This window comes from Argentina anserina, chromosome 6 (genome assembly GCF_933775445.1).
Source record: "Argentina anserina chromosome 6, drPotAnse1.1, whole genome shotgun sequence".
NCBI classification, from domain to species: Eukaryota; Viridiplantae; Streptophyta; class Magnoliopsida; order Rosales; family Rosaceae; genus Argentina; species Argentina anserina.
Window position 1 is genome coordinate 30,648,392 of NC_065877.1, and position 19,299 is coordinate 30,667,690.

Sequence of the window (19,299 nt, forward strand, 5' to 3'; positions counted from 1 at the left end):
ACATAGCTTGTCATGGTCCTGAACAACACAAGGCGCTTATATGAATGAACTCAAAGTTGTTTCAAACTCGTCTGCTTGATACAATTGAGATTAAACTTGCAATGATACAAAGCAAAAATGAATCTTCTCAGAAAGATTACTACCACTTGGGAAATTATTGTTCGGTGCTTCTAAGTGAAAATTTTGATGATCTAAGTGTTAGATTCAAATGAATCGATAATTATTTGAGAAATTGTACTGATTAAGTAAAACTTGAACTTCTTTATACTCTCAATTTCTCTCTTAGGTTGGTGTGCATAGGTATCATGAACATGTAGGACTACCTTACTTTTACCTCTCCGCGGATACATCATGCTGTGCTAGTATCTGCCATGCTTGGTAGGTAATTCAAATGTACACACAACAATCTTATATGTAATGACGTTAAGAGAAAAAGACATGTAGATTAAGAAGCTATGAAAATGGAAAAAGAAGGTCTAAAGAAGTTTACCAGACTTGAAACATCAAAAAAGACCGAGGAGCAAAACAGTTTACCAGAGAGCACAAATGGCCTCTTCTATTCAGATGAAAAAGAAGACGAGTGTGCTGATATAAAGTAACCATGGTTGATAAAAAAATAGTCCGGAAAAGACGGAAGTCTAACCATGGTTAGAAAACTTTGGTTTGAGACTTGATGCTTTATTCTCTCTATATATGGAAAGAAGTAGATGGTGCACAGAGCAGCCATTGTCAAAACAAACATATGTTTCTGTGCTTTGTGCTTCTGAACCAAACTACTGCCTAAATTGAGTAAATTTAATAATTTCTTCTCAGTTTCTCTCTGGATTCCAAACCTCACTTTGTGTAAGTCTCTCTTATTCCTCTACAGCTCAATCTATAGCCTTTGTGTTCTGCTTGTTTATTTTTGCTTTCTGGGTTCTTTCTTGAGTTCCAATGTTGGTTTCTGTAGTTGGTTAAGAAAAAAAAAGGTAATAGCTTTGCTTCAAGTTTTGATTTTGATGGATGATTTGAAGAATGCTAGATCTCAATTCACTTTGTTGGAGTTCAGGAAATGGGGTTTTGTATTGGAATCATGTTTTTTTTTTGGTCATGATATTGGAATCATGTTGATTGAGCATTTCTTGCTGTTTACTTCCCTTTCTATCTTCCAATTGTTATTGATCTTCTTTCTTTGACCTTGTTAGTTTGCATCAAGATTACAATTTTGGTAGATCTTGGTGATATGTAGAACTTTCTGAATGGTTTTTCTTTGCATCTTTCCAAATTTGGCATTGGTTTAGTTTCAAGATTTCAGAACTTGGATCCATTGTTATTTATCCATGACTCTTTTGTGCTTCTTTCAAACTTTTAAGGAATATAGGTTCTGCTTTTGGTGGTTTCTGCTTCAGATCGGTTTTCTTGTACTTCTCACCTGAATTCACAGACCCTTTCTTGCCTATTCGTGATCTTCCTGGCTATATAGTTTGTGTTTGATAGGGAGTATATGATACATTTCTAATATTCTTGTAGCCTAGATGTTTAATCTCTTCTTGTCAATTGTATTCTTTGTATGAAATTTTAATCTCTGCTCCTTATTGCATTGCAGCTCTGTTAGCAAGAAGAAATCGGACATTTTATCCTTATGTGACTCAATTTCTACTCATCAAATTAATATTGGACCTTCTAGTTTCCAAGATACATCTAACTTTACAAATTTGAGCCCCCTAGAACTTGTGAATCTGCTTAAATGGGTCTCTCAAGTCTCCCGGCTCCATCAGAAGGATTTATGTGTGTCATTTTGGTAAACACAGCTCTTTCGGTTTCAATCATCAAGGGCCTAGTAAGATCCATCCTCCAAGTAGTTGGCATACGCCTCTCATCATCATCCTCACCTTCACCTGCATCAGAAGAATACATTGAAGACCCCTCGGAAACATTCGAGCTGCATCTTTCTTCCTCTGGCAGTTACATTGAGGAGATCAGGAACCGCATTCCAGCCATTCGGTTTGATAGATTGTGTAGCCTCAAGACGGAGCATGACTGCTCTGTTTGCTTGAGTGAGTTCCAGCCAGAATCCGAGATAAACCACTTGACTTGCGGCCATGTTTTCCATCAAGATTGCTTGGAGAAGTGGTTGAACTACTGGAACATTACATGCCCTCTTTGTAGGACTCCATTAATGCCTGTGGAGGAGACCTCCTGCTTTTGGTGAACAATTATACGAGCATGCAAAGTCATTGAGGCCTCATGTTACTATTTAGTGTACAGGTTTTTTTTTTTTTTTTACAAGAACGCGTCAGCTGGCCGTAGTGTTTGTTATACCTGTGTTTATGTGGGAGCTAGGTAAAACTGTTAGTGTGTTGATGTATCTGTCTTTCGACCCAAAGTTTTACCGTTGTACATATTAAGAAGTTACCGATGTTTACCCATCCACTTTCTTCTTCGAGTTCATGGAACCTTTCGAGTTCTATTTTTATCATGTGGTCACAAAAATTGTATGCAGACTCGTATGTTATAAACAACCTAAGTAAAGCAAGCAGCGTGCAAGTTCAAGAAACCTCGCCATTTTCGCCCCGCCAACAAAAATCATCAAAGGTCTCAAGGACAATTTTCCTCATCGCTTGAGCAATGGCACAGGCATAAATAAATGCTGAAGCTGTTCAAATCTGATGCCAAAGTTAAGAGGTTTGTGTGGCCGAGATGCAAGAAGTACTGGTTTCAGCCTCATGAATTAGTCTGAATTCATGAGCAAATTTCTGCGTATCAAGTAGTAGTTCATGACAAAACATAAAACATAAAACTCAAGCTATTTGCTTTTCAAACTCACAAGTTCAATCCATGAGTTTACAACTCAAAATTGTGTATTAATCTTTACTTGGGTCAAATTTAGATGACGCGTAGAGTCCACATATGACATATATATTCACTAACAACCATGTTTGGGTAATCAACATATTCATTAACGCGTATTTCATATGAAAGTTGCAATCAGTTTGTTATCTAACCCTCCTTTTAGCATATGAACTGAGTATATAATTTGTCTTCTTTCCATTATTTTGTACAATCAAGACAAGATCGGTTCGTCAAAGCGTTGAATCGATCACACTCCACTAGACAATCTCCAAACCTAATAATCCAATCAAAGTATTAAGCCATGTAGCCCATAAAATCTTTGTGGTTTACTAGTATTATCTTTAAAATATATCAGGTATGTTTATAGCGAATTCACTATAATATCAATGAACTAAGACAACCACAGTTAATCACTTAATTAAGTATAATTTCACTGAAATATACACGAACCAAGACAACCACATTTAGTCACTTAATCGAGCATAACTACTCAATTTTCACTGGAATATGCACGAACCAAGACAACTAGGGTTGCAAAACACTCGACGGAACTTGTCAAAATTTTGAACGACAATTTTCTCAACAAAAAAGAAAAAAAGCCTCGCACGCTCACACAGCCCCACACACACTTGTGAGGTACAAGGCGCCAAGCCAGAAACATAAGCTGCAAACCAAACACATCACTCTATCTTCTTCTTCTCCTCCTCCTTAATTTTCGTTCTATGACTTCTATCCAGAATCCCCAGTCCCCAAAGTTGAAGCCTTTTTTCAAATGACGAAACTGTCCCTTTCTGCACTCCTAATTTACCAATCTTGTGCTTCACTGTTCTGAGAGCAATGGAGGCCGGGCGGCTCATGGACATTCCCGAACCTCATACTTATCCCCGGCGCCACCGCACCCTCTTCTCCTCTTCTCTCGGCGTCAGGTTTCTACCGCCGTAAGTGTCACAACCCATTTTCTTATTAAAGCTGTTGTTTCTTTCCGTCTGCTTCTGAATTGGTTTGAGTTTTATAGGTTTGCTCATGAGTTGAGATATGCACGCACCCAAAAGTTTGTCTTTATGAAGTCTTTGTGGTTTAGATATGTTTTATTAGCTACCCAAATCAGTATTTGGTGATTTATGTAGCTGCTGTTATCAAAGTCTGAGTTTTTAATGGAGTTAAGTTTGTGTCAACTTGAATATTGTGTTGTGTGTTGAAATTTAAACATACATAGGGTGAAAAATATAACTACAATGTTGAAAAATATAACTGCAATGTGGATTCTGCATTGTTGTAGATCAGTCGTTAGCAGCGTGTCCTTCATTGCATTGGGACCAATTTTGTGATGACAGTGTGCCTAAAAGGGTGTAATTTTTTTCTTTTTGATGTCGTTATTTCATAGATTATTGATGGGACTGTTGGTTTGCATTTGATGTAACTGTATGGAATCCTCAGATTATATTCTTGTAAGTAACCGAATAGCGTTAATAGATTGGTGTATCAACGCAGGTACATATACCATCACATACCTCTTGGCAACGTGTTCAGATTCTCTCTTTGCACAGCGAAGCAATGTTCTGGGCATAGAGCCCCTATAAATTCTTTGGAGAGAGGTAGCCACCAATCCTGTTTTGATTCTCTGGTGGGTCGATTTCATAGACGTATTGTGTGGCTGTATCATTAGCTTCATTACTGGAGATCAAAGTGTTAGCTTTTAGTGTTATTCACTTCAAGTCACTATCAGAGAGCAAACATTAAGCACAGTTAAATGTATCTTAAGAGTTAAGAGTGTTACATTATTCCTTTCATAGGCCTGAACCTTCTCCCCTCCTGAAAATGATATGCATTTTGTGAACAATTTAGATACTTATGGACATCAGAATCCTACCAATATGATCGGACAACATTTATATGTAAAGAAGAATGAATACTGAGAAGAATAATTTCGGTTAGCTTTCTTTATGCAATTTCTGGTTAAAGCTCTACCATTTCTGATCTAAATTGTTTTTCTTTTCCAATTTCTACCTCTTATGAGGTAAAGTTTGACTTCCCTCCCTGTATATATTATATAAAATTCACAGAATGAATCTCTGTAGCCTTTACTCAGGTAACTGTATTACCTATGTTTCTTATGATAAAATTTCTTTTAGTCATTAGACTCTCGCATCATCCTCTTAAATAATCTGTTTTCTCTACAGTTTAAATTGGCTGATGGATCTAGCATGCTCAAAATTTTTCAGGAAAGTCAAATACTTCTCTTAAAAGAACGTGCAATATAGTTTGGACAGTCGAGGCTGATCTGGAAGCTGGTCAATTTTTGTACGTCACTGGAGACCTGTCAGCTCTTGGCTCCTGGGAACCAGAGATTGCTGTACTTATGTCTCATACAGAACACACAAACTTATGGAAGGCTGAACTTGAGGTAAATTTGCCTGGTTGCACATGATTATGTTGGTGTGTGAAGCATGCATTTTTTAATAAAACATACCCTTATGAACTATATGCCAAGTTTCCATTATGGTGTCAAACTCAAAAACATTTTAGAAATTTCATTATAAATTTCTGGATATATTATCTGTATTAATTTCTAAACAACTAGATTAAACCGTACTGTTGCTGTGAATATATAACTTAAGTTGTTGAAAATTTACCTTACACCCCAAACTCAGTAAGTACATTTGTCCACGGAAAAGAAGAAAGAGAGATGGTATTGAATCATTTATTCCATTTACTGTGGGTTAAAGTCGTCACTAATTTTAGCTTTACAGATTGCTGGAGGTGTAAATTTCAAGTACAACTATTTCATAAAGACAGAAGTCTGGTCTTCTTGTGACATTATTTGGAGACCTGGACCTGAATTGTCTTTGTCAGTACCCCTACCTGTCAAGGGTGGAAAACTCGTGGTGAGGGACTCATGGATGAGGACTACAATGTCTCCTATTCATCCATGGGGCTCATTAATAGAAGAGACATATTTTCCATTACAACCTCTATTCTCAGCTCCAGCTATAGGTAAATTTTCATTTTGATGCCTAGTATATGCAATCTCCTTACTTGAAATGGTTCTGAACACTCAAATGCTTCCAGTTATTTGACAGATGAGGATGAGATTATGAGATATCTTAGAAGTGATATGTTAGAGTCAAAGCCCATCTTGAGTGTTCCCATGCAGAAGGGGAATTTTGACACTGATAGTGAACTTACAGCAAATTCTACACACAATGGATTTCTTTCTCATAGTGACATAATAGACCCATTGTTAAGTGAACTTAGGAAGGATAGTGCGTACTCCGATGGTGACCCCACAGTTAATCCTAGTCAGAGGGTTCCAGATTCTAATAGCTTCTTAACCGAAAGATATCAACTTGTTGAGGAGCCCTGGTTAGTTGAACCACGCTCTTTCTTTCTTGTGTCCGAGGATATGAGGGGGTTTGATTTTTCAGACAATGGCAATGAAGAAGCTGGCATTACAAATTTGGACAATGCAGGGAACTCTTTGACTGAAGAAAGCGATAGCCTGATTCCCAAGGAACCTGTCTCTACCATTATACTGATTAATTCTTCTATATGTACTATGCAAAGGATAGCTCTACTGGAACATGGGAAACTGGTTGAGCTACTATTGGAACCTGTTAAAAGTACTGTGCAGTGTGATAGCGTTTATCTAGGGGTGGTTACGAAACTTGTCCCCCATATGGGTGGTGCATTTGTAAATATAGGGAATTCTAGACCATCTCTAATGGACATCAAACACAACAGAGAGCCTTTCATATTCCCTCCATTCCGAAGGACAAAAAAGACAGAGGCCAACAGCCCTACTTTTGAAGAGCACATGACTTCTGATGAAAATGAACGCATGTCACTTGATTTCGAAGTGACTGATGACATCATGGAAATTAGCTCTCAGGATGATTTTGTAAAATCTATGCACAGTGACGATGAGGAGCATGAGATTGAGGATGCATTTGATCTTTCTTATGATAAGGAACACATGAACGGTAGTACACTTGATTACGGCAAAGGAGAAGCTGATTATCCTGAAGGTGAAACTAGTGATATTCCTGTTGCCATAAATGGTTCTAGCAATTCCCAAATGTCTCACCCCCAAAATAAGAAGAATGGTGCAAATACTGTCACTCATGAAAATAAGTGGGTCCAAGTTCAGAAGGGCACTAAAGTTGTTGTACAAGTTGTCAAAGAGGGGTTAGGCTCAAAAGGACCTACACTGACTGCTTATCCAAAACTAAAGAGCAGATTCTGGGTACGTTCTTATGCACCACCCTCTACTGTCTTAGTATCTGATAAATTCTTATTCTTTATCTTATTAGTTACTCAACATCTTTGAGTTGCCTGGCTTGCAGATATTGATAACTCGTTGTGATAGAATTGGAATCTCCAAGAAAATCAGTGGTGTTGAGCGTACGCGATTGAAAGTCATTGCAAAGACTCTGCAGCCTCCAGGTTTTGGTCTGACTGTAAGGACTGTTGCTGCTGGTCATTCTTTAGAGGAACTGCAAAAAGACCTGGAAGGTTTGGTTTCAACTTGGAAAAATATCATGGAGCATGCAAAATCCACTGCTCTTGCTGCAGATGAAGGTGTTGAAGGAGCTGTTCCTGTTATTCTGCATCGTGCAATGGGTCAGACACTCTCCGTTGTGCAGGATTATTTTAACGAGACGGTATCTATTTGTCATTTTATCAGTCATTATGCTGATTTCTTGTGTCATTTTCCATGTTCTATTTACATTGAACTTTTACAAGAACCTCTGGTATCCTTATGACTCTTATACTATAGCACTATTAATTATGGATATATCAGGTTGAAAAAATGGTAGTTGACTCTCCAAGGACATATCATGAGGTATGGTACTATCACTTGTAAGTTGTAACCTTGTTTGTCTCTGAAGATGTAAATTTTTTCATTATATAGCTATCAAATACTGAATTACTGATCAATGTTTGTTACTCTTTCCAGGTTACCAATTACCTTCAAGAGATTGCCCCTGATCTTTGTGATCGAGTTGAGCTATTTAGTAAAAGAATCCCTCTTTTTGATGAATTTAACATTGAAGAAGAGATCAACAATATGCTCAGTAAAAGGTGAGGGGAAGTGAGTATGCCCTATTTTAGCAGTTCTCTCATTTTCTAGCTCAGGATATAGATTATGCCACTCATTGACATTTGCTCCATGATCTCCATTCCATACTTGTCTATAAATAGCGTCATTCTGAAGGGGAGCCTGTGATTATTATCAAGATTCCACACAAGTTATCGTGATAATAGGTTACCATCATAGCTTGCAGCAATCTGTGTCTAGCCTGTTGCCACTGAACTTCATTGATGTTGTGGGATAGACGATAATTTTTTTTTAATTTAAATTTATTTCTAAATAGTTGACACTTTTAAGCAGTTTCCCGCAATTGTTTTTGTCAAGTTGGTGACGGCCTGATAATGTCATTACTACAAGACAGTCCAGGATATGATAAATCACAATATTAATGAAGGGGGAGCTCGATTAGTTATGAAATTGAAATATCAGATTCAGAGAGCCCAACTTGTCTGGTTTATTGTTCACTCAATTGTAAACCATTTGTGGACAAATTCATTTCGAGCTGGTTCTCTAACTACTGTTGCTACAAATAGATTGTTTTGCCACTTAGAAGTGGATTCTGCATATACTTTTTCTTTTTGGTCCAGAGACACATACTGGACTATTCTTGATATTTGCTACATCTGTTTTGTTTTGCTATAGGGTTCCACTTGCTAATGGAGGTTCTTTAGTGATTGAGCAAACTGAGGCATTAGTATCTGTTGATGTGAATGGGGGTCATGGAATGTTTGGTAAAGGAACCTCACAGGAGAAAGCTATTTTGGAAGTCAACCTTGCAGCTGCTAAACAGGTATGATTTATGCTGAACTCTTATTACCACATTTCGACTTTGATTGGCCTGCACAAATACATAAATTATAGATTTTGTGCCTGGGTGGTTCTGCTGAGTATTTATGTGACCAGTACCTTACCTGAAAGTCTGAAACATATTAAAATTAAATCATTCATTTATGTTTATTTTATTCATCTGGATAAACAGAATTTTAAAATAGAAACGATCATAGAACTGCTAGTTGTAAGTTTGGTACAAATATTACCTGTCTAAAGAAGCTTACCACGGTTTATTCTCCAATAAACTACATGCTTGCCTGTACTTAAACAGGTTGGGGTTGTTTCATATGATTTTGATACATGGTTTTCTTTCCTAAATTGCTATGCTCTTGTTTGAGAGGTTTAAGATAAAGTTTTATTTTCTTCCCCCTATTTGTTTAATTTACAGTAGTTGTTGATAGAGAATAATGTGTTTCAGATTGCAAGGGAGTTACGACTGAGAGATATTGGGGGCATAATCGTGGTCGATTTCATTGATATGGCTGATGAATGTAAGTTAAAGTCTCTTTCTTGCATGTACGGAAGTGCTTGATTCACATATGCACATTATTTGAACAGCCATGGGACCGATTTTGTACTTAGTTACTTGTTGGACTGGCCTGTTATCTTTCTTCTTGATTCTGCCCCAGTTTATGGTCGATATCATAATTCTTCTAATTCACTTGTAGTGTTGAGATTCTACATATTATAAACTCGTTTAGGCTTAAACTATATTCTTTTCTCTCTCTCTCTTTTTTTTTTCTAAAAAAAATAGATTTTGTTTTCTTTTAAGCAAAAAGAAACTACCGAGCAACAGTAATATGGTTGTACTTGTACCAGTAAGGTAATTGGAGGTTACAACGCAACATCCATTCTAGCATTTTTCGTGCAAGTAATAATAAATTTAATGTTTAAGGGTGGAAATTATCTTATATGAAAATTGTAAGGTTTTGTTATGTGGTCATAGGTTGCTTTGAAAAGTTTGATTAGAAATTCTGGAAACTTCATGTTTTAATGAGGGGACTTCTTAATTAACTATTCCAAACTTGCTCATCAATTTATGTTTAAACTTCAATACATATTTATAGACTTTTTGTTGGCACCATCTTATTTTCAGCAAATAAGAGATTGGTCTACGAAGAAGTTAGGAAGGCTGTTGAGAGAGACAGATCGATGGTTAAAGTCTCTGAACTGTCTAGGCATGGACTCATGGAAATAACAAGAAAGAGAGTATGATGCACTATATTGTGATTACTGATTTTCTCCTTAATATTAGAACAGTCGTGAGTTGTGACAGATTTGCAATGGACCATCCAAATCCCAAATGCTTGATAGTTGCTAGGAATATTTTGAAAGTAGACATGCTATCCTGAATTCCTGATCATCCAACATCCAGAAACTTATAGAACGTTCAACTTGAGATTATGCACTAGATTTATCTATTAACTATAGTTTGCTGGCACATTGCTTGAGCTCATTGAGATTTTGCCTCCATGTTTAACAGGTACGACCTAGTGTGACATTTATGATCAGTGAACCATGTTCTTGTTGTCATGCCACTGGAAGAGTAGAAGCCTTAGAGACCTCGTTCTCCAAAATTGAACAAGAAATTTCTCGATTGCTGGTAAGTGAAGGTTTAAGCTACTTTTGTATTTTACTCCTTCCACATACAAATCTGAAAGAGAAGCACCAATGCGTTTGGAAAAAACCAATACATGCAGTTCGGTACAACTTAAAACAAAAACCCTCAGAAGCTTCCAATTTAATGAACTCCATAGTAGTATTTTAATTCTGTAAGATAGTAGTTTCTTGTAACTTTACTGCCAACTTCCGATTACCTCATTAAAGAACCTACTTTATGGAATTATAATCAGGCAATGAGGGAACAGAAACCAGACCCGGAGAAGCCAAAATCTTGGCCAAAGTTCATTCTGAGAGTTGACCATCACATGTGTGATTACCTGACTTCTGGGAAAAGGACCAGGCTTGCATTGTTGAGTAGCTCCCTCAAAGCTTGGATTCTATTAAAGGTATGTATTACAAAAATTTAATTTCTGCGTTCATGATTCAGGAATAGTATGACTGATTCTGCTGATGCCATTGTCATTTACTCTGACCTTCTATCTGCTGACATAAATGAGTAATCATCAATCACTTACGTTCCTTTTGGTCAACAGTTGCTGAGTTGTTTTTTTGTCCATAGTAATGAACTGAGTTGAAGTTTAAGATGCCAAAGTTCTTTGCTTTGCTAATCCCAGTAGCAAACAGATACCACACTTCTTAGATAGTTCGCGGTAGGCTCATAGCAGATTCATACTGCTGATAAACTCACTTTCTGGTGTTATTCTTCAGGTTGCTAGAGGTTTCACTAGGGGTTCGTTTGAGGTGAAACCATTTACAGATGAAAAGGCACACAAAGATCTGCAGCAAGTCACCCTTTCAATGATTCGGCCTACAGAAGCCAGGAGAACTAACAATTCTGGGAAGCGGGTGACCTTAATTCCGGTGAAGAAATGGAAGAGTGGAGGGAAGTGATAGCTCCAGGTTGATCTGTTTTTGTTGTGAATACAGATAGACAAGAACGACATTTTTTTTAATGTTCTTTAAGATTATCATATCATAGGGAGGATGTAGAGAAAAAGGGAAGCCGTAATTTTGTTCAATTTAGTGCTATTGACCTGATATTGGGTCAATTGACTCAATTCATTCACCCAATTGCACCGTAGATCTACTTGGTCCATATTGTGTTAATGATACTCTGATAGGCAGAGTACCAAAATTTAACGACAATACAAACGAAACAGCCGGACTGGTTTGGAAAATTGTTCTTGTCCCCAACCAAGTTAAACTACTGCTAGGAGGGTCATAGTTTTTTTTTTTTTTAGTCTTCAACATTTTATTTATTTATTTTTATTCAATTCTCAAGTTAAATGACTTACAAGAATTTTTACAATGCAACCCCGAAAAATCGGGGTATTACAGATAAACTCTAACAAAGAGGATAAACAAAAGCTCGATCCGGCATGTGTACACTCACACATGCAGAATCATAGATATAAAAACCCCGAGCAAATAGCAAACCCTCAGCCAAGAAACCCTTAATTAAAGGACGGGATGAAGCTGGTAGCATTGGCAGACAGTTGTGAGATACCAAGAATAGAGACATATCATGATGCTTCTTGTAAGGATGAAAAGAATGCAGAGCAGACTGAACAATTCCAAAAGATGACGTTGGGCGTCCAACACATTAAAAATCTTACATTCGGGAACGCACCAGATTCCTAGTGATCCAAATAAACCAAATTAGATTACATGAGACTAGAAACCAAAGTTGACGTTTAGGTTTTGGGACGCTGAAACACCAACACCATTAAACACTTCATCAATGGTACCCTAAAGCGAGAATGAATGAGAAAATAGAAGGCAAAATCATTTCCATAAAGCCACAATTTCTATTCAATGCAAAAGAAGATGTGTACCCGATTTCGTATGACTTCCACAAAAGGAGCAACGGGATGGAAGTGAAAAACCTCGCCGTTATAAAACCTCATCAGTTAGTAAACGCCCATGAAGAGCCTTACAAACAACAAGAGTTTTGCGGGGTTGAATTGCTTTACTCCAAATCACTTTACCCCAATCTTTATGTTCACCATGATTTGAGAAGAAAACAAAAGCTTCTTTTGCTGTCAGAATTCTTGAGGAGGAGTGCGGCCATAAAAGAGAGTCAGATGTGTCTTAGCATGAAGTGGAATAGAGCCACTTACTCCAACACTAGTAGCAAGAGGCCCACCCAACTAATTATCTTGCCAAAAAGATATCCTCTTACCATCACCAACACTCTAATGCAAAAAAATTTCATAGTTTTCATACTAAGACATTTGTTTAGGACAGGAGGAATCTGTTAATGTTGGCAATGTGCGTAATCACTCAGATACTTCATGGGACGAATCATTTGTCGGCGAATCTATGTCCCTGTATTTATATCTATTACAGGTTGAAGAATTAGTTGTCGAAACAGTTTCTCTTATGAACATTTACATGTTATTGATCACAGATTTTAATGATGAGACCTTATTACTGTTTATCCATCTATCAGAGAAAGTCGTGAGTTGATACAAATTGTTATACGGAGGTTAAACAAACCGACTATTTCTTGTTGGCTCAGCATTAAAATTTGATCTAGATAAACAATCCTGAATGGCTGAAATGGTACAGAGGAAGAAAAAGGAAAACGAAACAATCATGAAATGCTTCTGGGAAGCCAAATCCACGTTAAAAGGGCAAGTACATGATTGAAGAGACTGACATCAAACAAACCAAAAGTCCACTTGAGGTTAAAAATTTGAAGGAAAGAAATATTGATAGTTTCTTTCTACAAGTACAAAACTCATGAAAATGTATACTTAATGCTAGAACTATAAATTAAAATTAAGGCGTACAATTTCTCAAATGAAAGGAAATAACTAAAGAGAAAGACCGTGGAGGCGTGGATATTTGCAATGCAGCAAATGACAGTTTCAGAACACGTATAGGGATTAGCTAGCGGCAGTGTTGCAAGTGTTGATACCATCCTTGCAATCATTCGTGAGATCATTGAAAGTTTCAATCTGCCTTTTCCCTCTCAAGAACACTTCTGTATCAACTGACACCCTCATGTAACCATCAAACTCAACTGGAACTTTATTGTTAAGCTTGGTGGTCTCAGAATACCACTCGCTTTTCTCATCCCAAAGATCCTTGTACTCATCAAGAAAATGAGTGGTATACTTGTCTTTCAGAGGATCAAAGAAAGATGTATCGGGTTCATTTGTTGCAATGTAGAGGTTCCTCCCATCTTCAACTTTGTTCCCCAGGGTAGAGAGAAGTGAATCAGGTGAAGTATCTTGAGCAAGGTTAGGCCAAAGCTCCTTATTCTGTGCCTTCTCTCCTCTCTCAATATGCACAGAGTCATAATCCCAGTTCAATCTTGACGCAATTGCAGACACTATATCCATCAACCTTTTCGACTTCCAAATCAAATGCCATGGTCGTTGAACGACAGATTCTGTCTCCCCTTCACACACCCTATACCAATAATTGTCTGGTTCCACAGAGCCAAACTTCCTCATAATCAAAGTATCCTTCACGTCATGAAGTTTCATAGGTGTGACCTGGAAATTTTCCACAACATGAAGACGCAACCCATCTTTCTTCTGCCATTTATCCCAATCGACCCAAAACTGTTTTTGGTCCAAGACCGATGCCGACTCACTTAAATGCTCAAAATCAAAGTAAAACCTGAAATCCTTCCCTTCCTCGTCTTGATTTGATGAAGTGTAAATCGACGAGAGACAAATACTCAAATCCATGACCAAAGTCCGGTTCAGGTACTGAGCCTCTCCCAAAGCACACAAAAAGCTCCACAAGAAATGGTTCATGCTCTTGCACCTGTCTCCACCACCCACATAAACCAAGTACTTACCACCGCGAAATGAACCCTCAGACTCAATCACCGGCAGCTTATCATTTACGGGTTCCCCATAAACCGGGAATACACTACCCTCATCTTGCTTCCCACCCGGCTTCTGAAACCCGGGTTTCCTCTTCTTCTTCCTAGCATTCACTCCCGTATGGTACTCCCCAATATCAGCCACACTCAGAGTACAATTAGTCCTCGAAATAGTAAACCTCCTATAGTCCTTGTAAAACGAAGCCGTCTTCCCTTCCTTAGGCCTATACCTCCAAGCCATATCACAAGTGGTATCACTCTCACCCCTCACTCCTTTCCCAAATCTATAAAAATGTATATCCTTAAACTTCTCTATCGCCGCAGTCATCATCAAATGGAACACCTCAGGGTCTCTGCAATCAATGGGACCCTCGCAAGCCGAAGCAGCAGCCCCCTCAGCCTCTACATTCTCTCCTTCCCCGGCCACAGCTACTTCAGACATCAACTTAACTACATCAGTGGCATTGATAAAGCTAGCAACCTCTGTCTGATTTGGAGCCAGGAAATTCTCCCCAGTCTTGGCTTCAGTGGTGTCAGATTTGAAAGTGGCATTGGATGTGGATGTGAGGAAATTACTGATCTTGGTTGAGGGGTGAAACAAAGGGTCCTCAGGTTCATAAGTGGCAGCAATTATGGTGAAGATTAGCACACAAAATACGAAAAACGCAAAGCCAAGGTTTCTGATCAAAGCTACGGCATTGGGGCCAAGATTCTCAGGCCGGAAATTTCCTGGTCTGGAAAATGTGGACCGACCCAACATTGTTTGGGACCTAAAGCTTAGACTACAGGCACTTAAATCTAATATACAGCAGAAAATAGAGACACCCAGATAGCCAAAACGATAAAGATTTGATTTTTATGATTTGGGGTTGTTTATTTTCAGATCCTGAAACTAATAAAAACTGGGTTTTGCAAGATCTAAGGATTGAAGATAAAAAGTTGAAGACTTTGAGAGGATTTACCTTGTCTAATTCACATAGCAAAACCAGGAACAAGGCGAAAGCTTCATCAGCATCACCACTGCATTTGAGTCTCTGAGTATGAGAGTGAGTGTAAGGCTGCTACTAGATTTGTCTAAAAAGTCCTTGAGATTTGGGTAAGTCAAAAGAGAGATTGATTGTGATGATTAAACTGAATCCTAGATTAAGGTCAAGGGGTGTACTGCGGCGTAGGGACTGCGATGTCTCCACGTGGAGGTGGAAGACAACGTGGAGGAAGATGGCAGCTGTTTGCCACACTCTCTGGTTTGGTTGTAGTTGGAGTGATGTGGTTAGGACAATGTAATAGGACAGAGTTTATGGTAAGGGGAGGTCACAACCAGAGACACACCGACAGTGGCAAAGATGTAATTAACAGACATCTCAAGCTTAGGGATTATGAGACTAAGAGACTATTAGGTGTAGTTGTATCACTTTTGTGTGATGTTGGCGATGGATGAGGTTTAGTTAGTGTGAAAATTGGGGGTTACTGTGTGAAAACAAGATCTGTAAAGAGAAGAAATCTGCAGTAAAAATAGCAGAGGGAAATTTATATACACATGATCAAAGTTGAGATATACAAAACACAATGCATCCACAATGCCACTAGTTAAGACCTACTCTAAACCAACATGTCAACTCCAGTGATTCCTAACTAGTTCTGGAGAGTGATTTAGCCGAGTTGAGAGTTTATCTGCACAAATACATAGAGAGATGCAGATTAAAACTCTATCGAAGTTTCTTTGTGAACTGAAAACATCATGTCGACCGAATATTAGGGGTACAAGATGCAGCTCTCTGCTGTATGCGGCTCATGCTGTGCTCCATGCTTCGTTTAACCATGTCTTCCAGTAATCTCTTTGCCGTTTCAGCAGCTTTATCAGCTCCATCCACCCTTGTGGCAATGTCGTATACGATTCTCTCAAGAACTGAGGACGCCAACTGCTTTTCCTGGGGAGAATCTCTAAGCAAACCCAGCAGTAGACGAGCTTTCTCCCGAGCTTCAGCTGTGCCATCTACAGTCAACCTCAGAAGGCCCGGGACTGCACCTTCTTTTAGAATGAGTTCCCGGTATTTATCTCGGCAGCTCTGACATAAAGTTAGCAAAGCTCCAACAGCATGTTCTGTGCTGACAAGGGATCCATCTTCAACAGTCTCTACTAAGGCTAGGATCCCACCCTCTACGTTTGAGATTGCAATGCGCCCTTCTCCTGAGTTGGATATGATCTCAAGAAGGGCAGTAGTTTTCTCAGCAAACTTGGAATACTTTTTGCATTCTTTGAGGAGGTTGATAAGAGGAGGAACAGCTGTAGCCTCAAGAATTGCAGTTGCATTGTCTTTGCAGGTAGAGAGGTTATGTAGGGCGGTTACAGCATCAACTTTCCCTTGAACACTTCCAGAGCTTAGGATCTGAACAAGGAGCGGTGCAGCTCCAGAAGCTGCAATAATTGGCTTGTTCAATGCAGCAGCGGAGAGTGTTAAGATTGCTGCAGTGGCTAAATCCCTCAGGTTACCATTCTGGAACTTGAGGAGCTCAACAAGAGGAGGAACAGCTCCAGCTGTCACAATGTTGACCTTGTTTCTGATAGCATCAAACATGGACCCAATGAGACATACTGACACCATTCAACTATTATACTACAAAAACCCATTACCTAATGTGGAAAAGAATTGCAGATATAATGAGCAGTTAAGATCCACATATAATAATGCAACCATACTATCACTCTGTGCACTCACATGATGCACAGATAAGGAAAACCCTCAAATTACAGGGACAAAAAGGACTGGGGGGATCAGTTTCAGATCAGAATGTCAATACACCGTTAAGAAAGGAACAAAGTAGCATGGCATTTAGCCATTTACCCAGTTTCAATAGCACAACGCAAATAATTCACACTTACATAAACAAGTAGTATTATTATGGATCATATAGATATTTAATTCTGTGGAATGCTTTTCACAAGAAATCCAAGAGAAAAATTTACAAACACTGTCAAGGCTGGGACTTTCCATCACATCTGTACCAAATATACCAAATATCCTACCAACTAAGATCCAGTTGGATCTTCCAATGAATCAATACCAGTACAAGAAAGTGGGTCAAGTATAAAACGGCTCTCTTCCTCAAGCATTTGGCAAATATTACAACCTCCTTCAAGCATTTTCAATGAGGCAGAATTTTCTCTATACTAAACCAAAAGACACTAACCCTTCCCTTTCAAGTAACAATAATTTTTAGTAGCAATTCTCTCCTCCACAGCCACATAGACGAACTCACTGCTTAAAATAAGATAATCGTTTCGATTTTAGAAACTTGATCACCAATCCGGAAAGCCACCTTACACTCCCCAATTGGAAGCATTATGTCTAAAACTCTTATCATATATTTTCCTAGTTTGATGATAAAAAATCCCCAACATCACTAATTTCCATCCTCAATTAACAAAAACACAAATAGCTAGAAGCAATTAACAAAAAGCTTCAATCTTTTTCTTACAGAAACAAAATCAGTACACAACCAACAAAACCCATCACCCAAATCAGCATAAACTAGTCTCAAACAGCTCCATTAGTAAACTAAACACATAAAAATCTCAAATTTGACTTAAAAACTAAAAAAGATGAAGAAGCTAAACCTATCATTGCGAACAGCTAGGTTGAGGAGGGCAAGAAGAGAAGCCTGGCGAGCATCTGGGTTAGGAGACACCAGCATAGTCACCAGAGGTGGAATCACACCTGAAGCTCCCAACTTCAATTGAGTCTTGGCCGAAGAAGAAGAGGAGGAGGAGGAAGACGAAGAAGAAGCAGACTTTCTGACCAAGTTTCTGATGTCTCTGGCGGCTTCAATTTTGGCGTCAAGATCACCATTGATGAGCTTGGATGAGATTTCTAGGATTAGGGTCTGCTTCCTTTGGCTCCATGGCTCTGAAATTTCATGCCTTTCTTCTTCACCTTCTTCTTCTTCCACAACCACTGTGCTCTGCTCCTCTTGCCCCATTTCTCTCTCTCTCTCTCTCTCTCTTGGTCTTGTTGTGCTTTTTATAAGAGTTTGTTTGTTTTTTTTGTTTTTCATTTTCTTTTTTGAATTGAGGTTTTGAGTTAATTTCTTACTTTCGTACAAAGTTTGGCTGTGTATTATGAAGTAAACCAGTCAAAGTCGTGGGGGAGTTAGAGATTGAACGTACTTGAGGTTTTATGTTAGGCCGCTCCACTAACTTTGACCACAAATGACATGGTAGTTGTTCTCATTTTATCTTTAAATTGTTTTCTTAACACAAGCAAATCGAGGATGTTGAGAACTTGAGATGTTCTACCGAAACTAGAAAGTTTCATGAATAATTTATGACAACATTATAGAATCTTGCAAGAGATATGTGTTGTCACATACTCAATTGTGTTGTGTAGGTGAGGCCGGTGAGAGCAATAGTTTCGGGAGATATTTGAGAACTTGGGAATCATCCATACATTCGTAATTAGTAAAGCATTCAATGAGTTTGCTTATACGACAGTGTACTTCAGTTGGAAGTAAAGAACTTATTTCTGGTAGAAAAGCAATTGATTTCACTTCCCTAGTGTACGCGATGCATAAAGCTATATCGTAAAATTGATCAATAGGATAATGAGAATAGGACATTAGGTGACAAGTAATGTAAGATTGTTTAAAGCTCCCATATTCAGTTTGTACATAATTTAAACATGTTATATGAAGTTTGTAATGCAGATCGACATTGAAGGGATTGTCTATGATGATTGGTGGATATATTAACAAATACAGTCAAGCTATCTTTGCCCCTATTTTCATTCTCTTCTAATAATCTAAATGATACCTCATTTTTCAGAAATCAATCTTTCTCAATATCCCTTTAAGGAATGCCTCGACACTCTTTTCAAATATTTCTCATCACAGTATGTATAAAAAGCATACGCCATACCATGTGCTCTTGATTGATTTTCTTTTCTTTAAGCTATACAACAATTACAAATATATTACTCATAAATATGTTGACTCAAATTCAGACTATTTATAAAATGTATTATTTCGGCCATCAAACCAAATATTATTAGACTAATCCATTCCCATTTTAGGTGATCAAAAT

General features: G+C 38.2%; 4 protein-coding genes across 5 annotated transcripts; 2 read left to right on the top strand and 2 right to left on the bottom strand.

Moving 5' to 3' along the window:
* The first annotated feature begins 728 nt into the window (after window positions 1-728).
* On the top strand, window positions 729-2,425 carry LOC126801246 (probable E3 ubiquitin-protein ligase XERICO). Its single transcript, XM_050528740.1, has 2 exons — window positions 729-843; window positions 1,586-2,425. The coding sequence occupies exon 2, from the start codon at window positions 1,727-1,729 to the stop codon at window positions 2,189-2,191; it is 465 nt and encodes a 154-aa protein (XP_050384697.1). The 5' UTR covers window positions 729-843; window positions 1,586-1,726; the 3' UTR covers window positions 2,192-2,425.
* A 1,097-nt stretch (window positions 2,426-3,522) lies between these two features.
* LOC126801244 (ribonuclease E/G-like protein, chloroplastic) lies at window positions 3,523-11,474 on the top strand. 2 transcript variants are annotated; one of them, XM_050528737.1, is made up of 14 exons: window positions 3,523-3,770; window positions 4,324-4,427; window positions 5,055-5,236; window positions 5,583-5,826; window positions 5,913-7,075; window positions 7,176-7,493; window positions 7,634-7,675; window positions 7,790-7,914; window positions 8,567-8,714; window positions 9,174-9,246; window positions 9,852-9,964; window positions 10,239-10,358; window positions 10,609-10,764; window positions 11,087-11,474. In XM_050528737.1, the coding sequence occupies exons 1-14, from the start codon at window positions 3,670-3,672 to the stop codon at window positions 11,267-11,269; spliced, it is 3,072 nt and encodes a 1,023-aa protein (XP_050384694.1). In that variant the 5' UTR covers window positions 3,523-3,669; the 3' UTR covers window positions 11,270-11,474. The 2 variants fall into 2 exon arrangements, with proteins under 2 accessions (XP_050384694.1, XP_050384695.1); XM_050528738.1 differs by lacking the exons at window positions 3,523-3,770; window positions 4,324-4,427; window positions 5,055-5,236 and having other exon boundaries at window positions 5,589-5,826; window positions 5,902-7,075.
* Window positions 11,475-12,974: 1,500 nt separating this feature from the next.
* Window positions 12,975-15,426, bottom strand: LOC126801245 (uncharacterized). The gene has a single exon (XM_050528739.1). It carries the CDS (start codon window positions 14,980-14,982, stop codon window positions 13,270-13,272), a length of 1,713 nt encoding a protein of 570 aa, XP_050384696.1. The 5' UTR covers window positions 14,983-15,426; the 3' UTR covers window positions 12,975-13,269.
* A 328-nt stretch (window positions 15,427-15,754) lies between these two features.
* Window positions 15,755-18,218, bottom strand: LOC126798789 (U-box domain-containing protein 3). Its single transcript, XM_050525845.1, has 2 exons — window positions 17,839-18,218; window positions 15,755-16,781 (listed from the first exon to the last, which is right to left on the bottom strand). Exons 1-2 carry the CDS (start codon window positions 18,198-18,200, stop codon window positions 15,959-15,961), a joined length of 1,185 nt encoding a protein of 394 aa, XP_050381802.1. The 5' UTR covers window positions 18,201-18,218; the 3' UTR covers window positions 15,755-15,958.
* Window positions 18,219-19,299: the final 1,081 nt, after the last annotated feature.